Source organism: Danio rerio, chromosome 23 (assembly GCF_049306965.1).
Source record: "Danio rerio strain Tuebingen ecotype United States chromosome 23, GRCz12tu, whole genome shotgun sequence".
NCBI classification, from domain to species: Eukaryota; Metazoa; Chordata; class Actinopteri; order Cypriniformes; family Danionidae; genus Danio; species Danio rerio.
Window position 1 is genome coordinate 21,697,705 of NC_133198.1, and position 13,396 is coordinate 21,711,100.

Consider the following 13,396-nt stretch of genomic DNA (forward strand, 5'->3'; position numbering starts at 1 on the left):
AGTTTGTCGACTAATAGCTTCCCTCACGCCGTCGAGCATGAACTTACGACAAACAAAGCTTTCAAAAACAAACCGATTCCTGAAATGTAAAAGGGGCGGGAAAAGCCCCTGAGAGGATATCAGCACCTGGTTATGCCAACACTCAACAAGAAAGCGCTCTTCAATGCCAGACAAGGGGTTTAATATCATGTTCACCACAGCTCACAATCACGCAGTATGTCCAGAAATATAATCAGTTGCTGCATAGAATACAGGAAAGCCGCTGTTATGTTCACCAGCAGCTGCGTTTGAAACTGAAGTCAGCTCTTAGCCAACCATCTCATCATTTAATTTTATTTTATAACCAAGCAAAGTTAATATAACAATAAAATAAATGAAAATATAGCCTCAGAACTCATAAAAGAAAACTCTTTTGTAAAAAAACGATTGATCATAGACAGCTGAGGTTGATCTTTGAGGTCACCGTATGGGGAATGAATATAAGGCTACTTCCTTTAACCACAAACATTTCTTCCTTTAAGCTTTTCTTTTTGTGTGAGAAGAGATGAATCACAGAATGAGGAATAAAACTGAGCAGGAGGAGGTAAAGCAGGAGCAACCGAGGTAAACGGATGTCAAAACTCTTCTGAAAGCTCTTTATTCAAGTCTGAATATATATATATATATTCAGCAGTTACTCTAAAAGCATAAACTTGTTAGATCTTCGCTTCGGTTCTTTTCCCTTTAACTATATCACAGTGCGATTGCTTCCCCTTCATCTTCCGCTTCTCTTAGCCTGAAACATCCACCATCCCCAAAACTGTCACAGAGGAATAACAGATCACTAAAGAAAACAATATAATGTAATTAGAAGTCCTTTCAGTCCAGATTTCTCCAACTCCAGAGTGCAGGCCGGTGGACGGATGGCGCTGTCACTTTAGCCGCTGCACGATGACGGCGTTCAGCAGATTTGCTTCCTTCAGTGTCAGGCTCTCGTCCGTCAGCTCCTTGTTGGGGAAGGTGGTCATGAGAACAAACTCTGTGGCGGCCAACGCAGGTCGAGCGCTAGCCACAAACTGACGCACATCAGACACCCTGAGATGGAGAAAGATGGAACCAATCAGTCTTGAGGATGAATTTCATGCCATTGGGTAGTGTGAAACTGACGAATTACATCTTGATTTTTGTTTGTCATTTTTGTTGTTGAGTGCAGATTAGATTTAGGCCAGTATTAGGCCATGAGATAATAATGATGCACTCAAATCAAAATTCACTCAAACCCAAAAATTCAGGATGAGCTTGTAATAATTAGTTATATTTTAAATATAATGTGCAAGACATTTTACAAGTAACTCAATAACTTAAGTTGTTTGTATTTTTAAAAGCAATAAAATAACCACATTTTATTGACAGAAAAATGTATTTGACCATGTCAAGGGGCATCATTTTACGAGCTATTGCAAGCAGCACAAACAAGTATACCTGGAAATGTCCTGTTGGCATGTTTTGAGCCGACATACAGGTATCAGAAGTTACAGTATATAACATTTATCTGAAACCCCTGTGATCACGGACAGTGTCTGAAGTTATATATTGTTATGGGGGCTTGAGAAAGCCAACATACGGTAATACTATAGAAACAACAACTTCATCTGAGACTAATTTCTATACGTAACTATTTAACTCAGTCTACCTATCTGCAAATCTGCAAACCTTTAGGCTAGGTTTTCTTAAGCCACCATAAAGTTTGTCCAAGAAAACTACTTTTATAGTTTATATTCGCTATGGAATCACAGTCTGGTTTGAAAAAAAAAAAAAAAAAAAACAGCCGTGAAAATCATAGAAATAAAACCATACAAGCCCATATATAGACTCTATATGAACAGGCGCTCAGGAGAAGAGCAATAAATATTAGTGCTGATTCCAAACATCTTCTTTTCAGTGAATATCAGCTGTTACCAGCAGGAGAAAGATTAAAAATGTCAATGTGGAAAAGCAATAGACCGAAGCTTTTGTTTGTTCCTACCTCCATAAAACTGTTGAACTCTACCAAGAACAGTTCATCTGTAGTACATTAGCATCTGACTGTGTACTGTGCTTTATACATTTCATATTTATATATTGTCTTATTTTGTAAACAATGAATGTTCTTAATTCTTTTGTTTGTTTGTTTTACTTATTTTATTGTCTGCTTAGAGCAGTGGTCACCATACTTGTTCATGGAGGGCGGGTGTCCTGCAGATTTTAGCTTTAACCAAATCAAACACACCTGAACAAGCAAATCAACCTCTTACTACGTATACTTAAAACACTCAAGCAGGTGTGTTGAGGCAAGTTGGAGCTAACCCGGCCCTCCAGAACCGAGATTGGTGATCCCTGGCTTAGAGCAACAGTTATTTTCTGCTTAGCACCTTTTTGCCCAAGACAAATTTTCCTCGGGGACAAATAAAGTTAATCCTATACTATATATAACCCATGCAAATACAGGGTATCTGATATTACAGTATAGTATTTATATGAAATCACTGTGATCATGGACAGGTGTCTGATATAACAGTATAAATGTTTATATTGATATGAATTCCCCGGAATCACGATCAGGTGTATGAAGTTACACTATATTTAATACCTGAAACTCCTGGGCCCGGTTTTTCAAAAGTAATCCACTAGGATTTTGGATAAGAAATTGGATCACATCTTGAAAATGGGTTTTTCAAAAGAAAAAACGGATTACCTAATCGGATTAGATCAAGTAATCTAGTCTTGTTTTTGATCCGGATCAAACCTTTACTTTGAGTTTTTCAGACCTTTTTTGTAGGATTTGGATCACTTTGATCCAAAAAAAACTGGATTAAACTGATCCCATCAGAAGGGTGGATTTAGTGTTGATTTCATGCATAAAATGTAATGAAAACTTAAAAAATGTATTAAATAAAATTATTTTTGGTTCATGCAGTATTTTACGAGATCTACTATTTATTCGAAAGGTTTTAATTTCATTTGTTCTACTTGTTGCTCTTTACATAGGCCTATCTGTCCATCTACATTGTGATTGAGCACTGGTAATCCAGATATAGTGATCCTGAAAAGTTCCTATCCGGATCAGATTGACCCAATCCAATGTTGCTTTGAAAAACTGGCACAAAAAGTAAGCTGGATCACGTGATCACGGATTGCAAAAACAGGATTACTAAATCCAGATCAATTTTATCCGGATTAAACCTTTTGAAAAACCGGGCCCTGGAAACAAACACATCACCGCCTGTCACACTGAGCAACCACTAGTTGATTGACTTCTGCTGTCTTCATTAGTTACAAAACCACAGATTTCTTTACAACCTGAAAAGGTATCTTGGATATCTTTCTTGTCTTCTGATATAAAGTAAAGCCACTGCACTGTTCAGGTCTATAGCATGCTGGATGTTGGTTTATATGAGATTTGTTCATATGTTTCCTAAATCATGGGCTGATCACTAGATTTTGATGTGGAGGGTCCTTTTCTCCTGGAGATACTGTTTCCCTAAAAAAAAAACCTTCAATAAAACAGTCTTAAAAAAAAAACATAAAAAAACATTACAAATACTTCAGCAACGGTATAACAGAAAATGTTAACGATTTTAAAACCTTGACTTCTCAAAACCGTGGTAAACCTTAAAACGAGTTATTGTCCGTTACCAAATTTACGCGCAATAATTTTGTATCCACGACTGCAATACTTTAGGCAGGAATTTGATCCCATAAATATGTGCAGATCATGCAAATAGAGAGGTACACTTTTTCATTATGGCTCATTTTCAGCCTTGTTTTTTTTCAGCCAAAAAAACATCTCAGCTAATAAAAAAAGTTTTCATTACACATTTACTGAATTGTTCAGTCAAACGAGTCAAAAGGCTTATTCATTTTAAAATTAAGTGGTTAGTTCACCCAAAAACCAACAATTACTCACCATTTATGTGAATACTACTACTGAACACAAGCAACAGATTCTGAAACAAGTTGACAAAAAAAATTGATTGCTACACTATAGAAGTTAATGGCTTATTTTTACCCCCAACATTCTGCAGAATATCTTCTTTTGTGTTCAACAGAAGAAACTCAAATCAGAACATGTGGACGGTCAGTAAATGATGGCTTTTCCATTCTAGAATTGTTCTTTATGAACAGATTACTCAGTCATCGGCTCACTCAATGTCTAAAATTGAAAATCACATGATGTAGAATTCTAGTTTGTTGAGCTGTTTTTTTTACTAAAAGTGTAAAACTAATATCACATGAGTTTTTGCTCATGCTAAGAGTCAAGAAAACAACTTGTGTAATATTGCACAACTAAATAAATTTTAATAAAGTATTACAATACGAAAAAAATTCTAAGAAAACTAAATATATATTTATAAAATGCTTTTGTTGGTCACACAACAGTAAATGTTTTTTTGTCTGTTTGTCATTTTTGCAAAGCAAGTGACAATGTCAGCTAACAACAATTACAATATTATTGCAGATTAAAAAAAGATCACACACAGGGCTATGCTGAAAGCATTTTCATGGCACTCGTACCTGTGGGTGTGGTTGAACTTCTGCACCAGCCGTCCTCCGTCAGCCAGTCTGATCTGGATGCTGGTGATGGGTTGAGAGGTGTCCACGCTGATGGAAGCACTGGCCTCTGCTTCACTGGCAGCCTGGTCCTGTGGGCTTCTCTGGAGAGACACCAGCTCTGGAGTGGCACTGAGAGAGCATGGAGGACAATAAGGATCATGGCCATGGCCAACATTTCCAACAGATTATCTGATAATAATTAACTACTTAGTTTGAATGCACAATTAATCAAAAACTAAATGAAAATCCTATTATGGCCTCATTTTCATATCTTCATATGCCACTACAGTTTTCTGCTAAAATAAAAGCTGGATGGTTTCATTCTAGAAAATCTAGAAATCAAGATATGCAAAAATATTAGTGTTTTTTATTTGATCCTGACAAAGGCCATATACATGACAAGACCAACAGTATTTAAATAAAACAACAACAACCTTATTTAATTTACAATTTCTTTAAAAACAATCAAAAAACACAAATATATTTAGAAAAAATTAATCAAAGGTAATATTTGATAAATAACTAACTATGTATAATTATAAAATATGATTAAAATATAAAGGATAACCCTTAAATAATTTTAAAATAAAAGCATTTTAACTTTATAGTTGTACTTTTAAATTGCTGATGAATATCAACATTATTTTTTTATATAATCTTACAATGTTATATTGTAGCAGTGATTATTTTTGGCACAAATAATAAAATTATGATTATTTTTATTAATATCATTACTACATTGATTTATAATAAAACTTTTACAACAAATTATGTAGCCCTATAAAAAAGCACAAAAGTTTTACTTGATTCTATCCCTAACCATAAACATTAACCCAGCCTCATTTACCAACAATAAACTCACTGCAGCAAACCACATAAGTGTCTGAAGTAAACAGGCATTAATCTGATGCCCCCCTGTGGTGAAAAACACATACTGCACCTGGGAAAATGTATACTGTATATCATATGCAAACTGGTAGTGAGGATAGTAGATAATTCATCCACACAATTAGTCAACAATGAGAAGTCAACAAGTTAATGTAGTTCATTTATGTTATTTAGATTCTGTATTTCAACAGCAGTGAATTACTGATCAATTCCCTGCTACAAGCAATGTCAAAAAATAAGGCCAGATGATTCGATTTGTAAGCCAAAAAAGTATCATTTTGAAAAACTTTTCTAACCTGCCGAGTTTCTGTCCCTCTCCAGTAAAGGCTTTGAAAGCAAGTCTGGGTTTGGAGAAGTCTTCATCTCGATGGTCCTCCATGTCTAGGTTTACCTGCCCACCTCTGAAGCGCTGCCTCAATTCCAGAGGAATCTCCCTAAGATCGACAACAAGAAAGAGCTTAAGTGGTGTTGTTTCTATTCTACTTAGACAAATTGGTTAATAGGTCACAAGCTAAACGAATGAAGCTAAATTAAAGAAGAATTAAATAGAATTCATTAAAGATGCTTATAAAACTAACATTAAGAAACATTCATATCTGTAATCTGAAAGTTTTTACAGAGGGCTATGCTTTAAATATTACTATATTATATACATTTTAGTTAGACAAATTGAATAGTTTAGATATTTTCAGGCTGTTGGCAGTATAGTCCAAATTATGAAGTGATAAAAAGAGATTCCTAAAATGCCCTTTGTAAAAGCCTTTTTTGTCAAAAAAGAAACAAGAATATTAAATTAGCTGTAATCCAATGTTCAGACGTATGTGCTAGAAATCTCTGCTAATTAGTGCAGATTTGAATAAACAATGCTTAATTTGCATGTTTTAACAATGTTGTAGAAAACTTGTAATATAAAATGTCTGAAATGTTTACATATTCAATCAATTGGGGTAGTGTGGTGAAAGCTATTAGTTATTTGTTTAAAAAAAATTAACAATCAAATCAAGTCATTTGTAATAATAAAAAAAAACCTGTTGACAACCAAATGTCAGTGCATGAGCTGCTCACCCTCTGCGGATGGACTCCAGGAAAAGAGCGTTCTCAGGATCACTGTAGGTCCTCAGCTCTCCTTCATCAAGACTAAAGCCTGTCTTCCAGAGCTTCAGCACCACATGCACCTGCTGACACAGCACAGATCATTGTAGCCTCTGTATGAGTATATGTATGTGTGAATGACATAAGCAGCCTCGGCCTAAGACTTACATCTTGTGAACTTCCAGGCTGTCTCCTGGCTCCTGCCACATAAGTCGACTCCTCTTCTGGTGCTGCACCCAATCGATAACCGCCACCACCAAACGGCTATAACATGAGCATATTTAGAGAAAACATGAGTAAATCAAACCAAAAGCACATTAGACATGAGCACACCATGATAAGCATGCTATTATTTAATTTACAGAAGTGCTCATCCAGAGGACGGACCTTGGACTTGCTGGATTCTCCAAGTCCTTTGCCAGCTTTGTCAACAGGAACTGCACCATGCTCCTTAGCCCCTTTAAACAAGTCCTCAATCAGCTCATTTGAGTTCTTCTTTTTGGGAGGACCCACAATCTGCTGGCCACTGCGTTCTGAGCCACCGGCAAAAAACCTGCAGGATGAGAAGTCTGATTTTACTCCACAAAAAGGAGATCTTTGTTTAAAAATACATTACAAGAGAGAAAAAAAAACAAGCAGCAGTCGTTTTTTGGACTTTTAAAATTCAATTGTAACTTTAGGAAAACATCCTCTTTAAGAAAATCAGTGACAGAAGGGTCTTGTAAAGTGACACAATAAGTCTATTTAAAAACAACAACATTTCTAATTTTAGCTTAGCCATACAGCAGCTGTAGAGAAATCAATTCTGAGATTTACAAAAAGCATCACTGTTCTTTCTTGATCATCGATTCTGAGGTAAAAGACTTATTTACAACATTTAATTGAAACATTTCACTTCAGTTTGCTTTTTTGTAGCTCAGCAATAAAATAAAATTAGAAATGATGATCTTTTTTAAGACATTCGCCCAAACCCTCTCCATCCATCTCATTCCCTTCTCAGATGGCATGGTGGGCCAAATCAAAGGTTACAATGGGCCAACTTTGGGCATCTCTGTTTTAGACAATTTTTTGTGATTTTCTGATTCTTCGAATCGATTTAACAGTTAAAAACAGTTATTGTTTGATTTTAACGTTTTATAATATTAAACAAAAAGGCAAAAACATACACGATTAAAGGACAAAAATGCACTACTGATGTCGAACAGATAAGTTCTTAACAGCAGAGGACACAGTAAAAAGCCATATTATTCAAACATTTAGCAGACGTTTAAGCAAACTACAAGTGTTCACAGTGAGCTGCGTTTAGTTTAATCTTGTGACACAAAAGCCAACTTAAATGACTCGGCTGAATGCAAAAGCATTCTCCCTCAATAGGATTTGTATATATGGTTAAAAACGTCGCTAGAGCCCCATCTGAAGTAAAAAATTAAGCTCAGAATCGATTTAAGAAAACACAGTGTTTAAAATCCATAGGACCATTTAAATGGATAGCAAAAAGTTAAAACAGCAATTTAAAATGAAAAACCTAAAATATGCTTTAATTCTGTTACATAATCCAGTGTTTTGAATAAAACATCCATATTTTTGGGTAAAACATTTAAATACTTACAAAACAAAATTCAATTAGTCCAAAATATTAGTCCAAAATAACAACAAAGGCCAATTTATAGTACACTGACAAAAGCATCAGACACTGGCTGCATTCACACTGCATAGTTCAAGTGACTCAATTACGACTTTTCTTCTACCATGTGGCACAGATTGGATATGGCCCAATTTTGTGTAAGCAGGAAAAAAAATCACATGTATTTCGATTTGCTTAAATCAGATTCAGGCCTTGTTCATATGTATATGATATGAATCGTATCCGTGTCCTCATGTCTGCAGTGCTTACACTAGATTGGATTTTTACCTGTCAATGCAAGCCGCGCATCATTAAAAACCATAGCGAATGACTTCAAGCCTGACACTTTCATTTAAAACAGACTTCAGCAGAGTTGCAAACCTTAAATCTCATACACGAGGACTTAAAAAGTGATATTGTCATGTGGCACAATTATTTAAGCATGTTAGCGAGAGAGAGAGCACAACAGCCGCAATATAAACTAACATAAAACTGTTGCATACATCACGCCATGGACATTACCTTAAAATGCCTACTGGTTTAAAACTGCCTAGATTAAAATAAGATGGTCAAACAAGATTTTTTTTGTCATAAACAATAGTAAAACAACTTGTCAAAAAGTATTTAAAAAAATAAACCCTGCAAACAGATTAAATACAGGAATGGAGAAAATGGCACTCTTTTATTATCAGCTGTCAGTCAGCGCCCGCTCTTTTTTTTCCTGGTCATTCCGCCTTTGCCATGTGCAGTGTAAATGTACACAATCAGATACAAGTCACTTTTAAAAAATGATGCAAGCAGGTCAACAACAAAAAAATCAGATTAAAGCCTTGGTTTTGTCCGACAAGAGTGTTATTCCTATCTATGTCTATCCATCTGTAAGTAACAAAAACATTTATCACTGTTGTAATCTCACCATGGAACATTGTAACCAATCAAACAGTCTGACATATTAATGACCTCATGTGGATCGCCAGAGTCAGTGTTTTGTTCTGATCGGCCTGTTTTAGACTGGGATTTAACTCACAATATTTACATGAGAACAAGGAAACAATGGTGTTTGAATTGCATGGTATGTTGTTAACATTTACTAAACTCTTATTTTTACACTACACTGAGGTATATAGAGACTGTCAATCCATGGCATCTTCAAATGGATGTTCAAAATGATATGATGTATCAACAATAAACCACATAATACTTTTTAATTGATCAAAACAGACAGATAATGTTCAGATAAGTGTTCAGTGACAAATACTGTAACTGTTAACTGCATGGATCAATAGTTGTTAGTGAAATCAGTATTGTCAATCTTATTGTTTCCCAGACAAAGATCATTAGAAAGTTGAGTTCATGGTCGATGACTTTAGCTGTCATTAAGTGTGAAAAAAAAGATACCTCTGGCCTTCCTCATCACCACTGTCATCATCATCCTCATGCATCAGATCTCTGAAGGATGTCACTCTGTGTTCGCTGAAATCAAATGAGACACCGTTAAACACAGCTCACTCTTACGACATGAACCCTACAGCATATCATCGAGGTCCAAATAGTTTATGGGTATAGCTGTGTAACCTGGGTCCTGTGGGTCGAGTGACAGATCCAGACTCTGGCTGAGGAAGAGTGGCAATATCATCTTCTCCTCCATCTTCAAAGAAATTAGCAAGAGCAAGCTAAAAACGGACCAAAAAAAAAGAGCTGTCACTTCATTCACACACTGACACGCAAACAGAACAGAAAAAACATCCATTATATACATTAACTAATTAGATGTTTCAGACTAATATTATGAATGACTAAGAAATAACACATTTTAGGATGTTTCAGGGCGAGACTAAATTAAACCACGAATGTAAACATGGGTATTTACCGACAAGGCCAAAGCTGCTAAGTTATAGCTTAATTTCTATGTAAAACACTCCGGGAATGTTTAAATATCTAAGCATTAGAGAAATACTGAGTGGCAAATCCCAAAGCGTGAATTTCAGCATTTGTGATCAACTAGATAAAGCAGTTTAAGAAAGTCCTGATGATTTTAATCAGGAGTGACTTGCACATTTTGTTAGCCGGTTACACCTCTGACTGGCTCTCGGTGCAGGCTTAAAGTCTCCTGAATTCTCGCCCGCAGAGCTTTTGATTTACAGCACAATCCTTCATTGATAAAGTGTCCGGTATGCTGCTGACCTGCAGGTCCCAGCCGGCGGACTCGAGGAAGAACCGGGCCCTCTCTTCATCAACATCAGTAACAGCGACGAATCCCCTCACCGCTTCTTCCCGCTCCGCCATTTTGATGTGTCACGCCGAGGAAGGATCCGACAAAACACGGGGCAAGCGAAAGCTGGTTCCGCTGTTTTGGAGCGCAATATTTTAGATTTAGACCAAGGTGCCCAAACTTTTTCTTATGAAGGGTCAAAAACCAAACTTCACTGAGGCTAGTGGGCCAAAGGTAAATAAATATAGTTAATTTATTTAATAATATTTAAAAATAAGAAGAAAACATTGGTGTATATTAACTAAAACAGCATCGTTTATTTTACATTTTAAAATGAACTTATTTCAGTAAAAACAAAAACATCTCATTTATATCAGAATAGACTTACTCTAGTTTTTGCCTGGAATTGCTCACAAACAAACAACAAACAAACAAACTAACAAAAAAGTTTACGCCAAATTAGAAATGATGATCTCCGTTAAAGACATGTTCACCCCAAGCATCTCCATCACAGCTACTCATTCTATTCTCAAATGTGATGCACTGGGCTGCATCAAACGTTACAATGGGCTAATTTTAGCTCGCGGGCCATATTTTGGGCATTTGTTTTAGACGATTTTCTGTTCTCAATTCAAACTTTTACAGATTGATTTTATAGTTGAAAACAGCTATTGTTTAATTTTAAAGATTTATAATATTAATCAAAAGAGCAAAAACATACAAACTTGAAGGATAAAAACGCACTATAATGAACAGATATAAATGACATTTAAAGTATTTTCACATAGTAAAAGAATAGTTGTTTAAATTCAAATTTAATTCGTAATAAAATAATTATAATGAAATAAATTAAGCTTGATTCCCAGAGATGGGTTGCGGCAGGAAGGGCATTTTCGCTGCGTAAAACATGTGCTGGATAAGTTGGCGGTTCGTTCTGCTGTGGCGACCCCGGATTAATAAAGCGACTAAGAAAATAAATGAATGAATGAATAAATTAAGCTTCAGAGCAGAAGAGACTTTTTTAACAAAATAGTTTTCCAAACTTCTGACTAGCAGTGTATATTTATTAAGTAGCTTATAAGTTAGCATTCTTTTTGATTGTATTATTGCAGATATTAGTAATTATTAGCAAATATAGGGAACATAATTAATATTAAAATTCAGTATGTTATTGTAGTATTTACTATGACAGAAAACCTTTGTAATATATTTATTAACCAGCAGATGGCAACACAGACCTTTTTGCTGGTCAACATTAATATGTCGTACATTTTCAGGTTCACATCATGTACCCGTCATATGGTATTGAAAAAGTTGTTAGTACATTATACACACACACACACACACACACACACACACACACACACACACACACACACACACACACACACACACACATATATATATATATATATATATATATATATATATATATATATATATATATATATATATATATATATATATATATATATATATATATATATATATATATATATAATTATTATAATGAAGTATGAAGTATTGTTTAAAGCATATGGTTGAATTTTAATTAATTAATTAATTAAAAATTAATTTACACATCATGTCTGTAATTATACCTAACATAAATGCTTCAGAATGAGATGTTAGGTACAATTACAGAAGTAACAATAAATTACAATAAATAAATAAATAAATAATTTAAACAAGCTTTAACCAATACTCCATACTTAATAAAATAAATGCTAAAAGTAATATAATATTATTAAAATATTATATTTGTATAAGAGTATTTTTTTTCAAAATGTTAAAAATTTAACTTTTTTTTCTGTGCAGTAACTGATACTTACTAAAAATAATTGATTACATTTTCCCGAAGATTTATTTTCCAAAGTAAAAAACTAGGTTGATTTATACATGCAATGATTTCACACAGGGAAGCTTTTACACACCAGCAGACAATGACTTATTTATTGTGTGACCTGGATTGGATATTTCCCTCTATATTCATGTATTAGCCACTGCTGATTCAAAGGTCCCTAAACAGAGGCGAAGTATGTGCTAAATGAGTTTTGGGAGGATGTAATTCAGCACATATTGTTTCTGCAGTTGCTTTGTAGTTTGTTTTAAAGCTGGTTTGATCTTCACAGATAATCAGGTTCTGACTAAACACCAGAGCATCGCTGTCATCATTCAGCCCCAAGCTTTCCTTTGCTATCAACTCACCGCAGCTGCTGCAAGACAGCAATATGCCCTCAAATGTAGGAGCTGGTTTTTAATCATCTTGCAGGGCCTAAAGGCAATTGAACACATTTTCTATTTTTATATGCATTATTGCTCTTCAGAAATGTGCCTCCTCTTTCTGAAGCTGCTTGGATCTTGAGACTGGATGTTGTATGTATCCTGTGCCACAGAAACATCAATATAAAGAAAGGCATTATGCAATATATTACATAACATTTTTATATATGTGGAATTAATGCTCATATATTTTATATATTTATTAAAACTGTCTTTCATGAACACCACACTGTAAAAATATATATAATCACTTAGTCCTGACAGCATGTTTTTAGTTCATTAAGTTACTCATTAAAGTTAATCATGTTCTGACTTAGGCAAGGCAGTGGCGCAGCAGGTAGTGCTGTTGCCTCACAGCAAGAAGGTCGCTGGGTCGCTGGTTCGAACCTTGGCTCAGTTGGTGTTTCTGTGTGGAGTTTGCATGTTCTTCCTGCCTTCCTGCCGTTGCATGGGTTTCCACCAGGTGCTCCAGTTTCCCCCACAGTCCAAAAACATGTGTGTGTAAATGTGGGTGTGGATGTTTCCCAGAGATGGGTTGCAGCTGGAAGGCATCCGCTGTGTTAAAACTTGCTGGATAAGTTGGCGGTTCATTCCGCTGTGGCGACCTCGGATTAATAAAGGGACTAAGCCGACAAGAAAATGAATGAAGAAAATGTTCTGACTTAATTTTATAAGTTATTCTAGCTGTTTAAAGTCAGTTTAACATAATGTAAGTTCAATGAATT

The 13,396-nt window shown here is 35.1% G+C and overlaps 1 protein-coding gene across 2 annotated transcripts; it reads right to left on the bottom strand.

Moving 5' to 3' along the window:
* Positions 1-159: 159 nt before the first annotated feature.
* nsfl1c (NSFL1 (p97) cofactor (p47)) lies at positions 160-10,893 on the bottom strand. 2 transcript variants are annotated; one of them, NM_001007446.1, is given in 10 exon segments: positions 434-1,074; positions 4,534-4,701; positions 5,757-5,894; positions 6,526-6,638; positions 6,721-6,816; positions 6,940-7,105; positions 9,575-9,649; positions 9,752-9,849; positions 10,361-10,608; positions 10,777-10,893. In NM_001007446.1, coding segments are annotated over 9 exon segments (1,119 nt in total). In that variant the 5' UTR covers positions 10,463-10,608; positions 10,777-10,893; the 3' UTR covers positions 434-911.
* Positions 10,894-13,396: the final 2,503 nt, after the last annotated feature.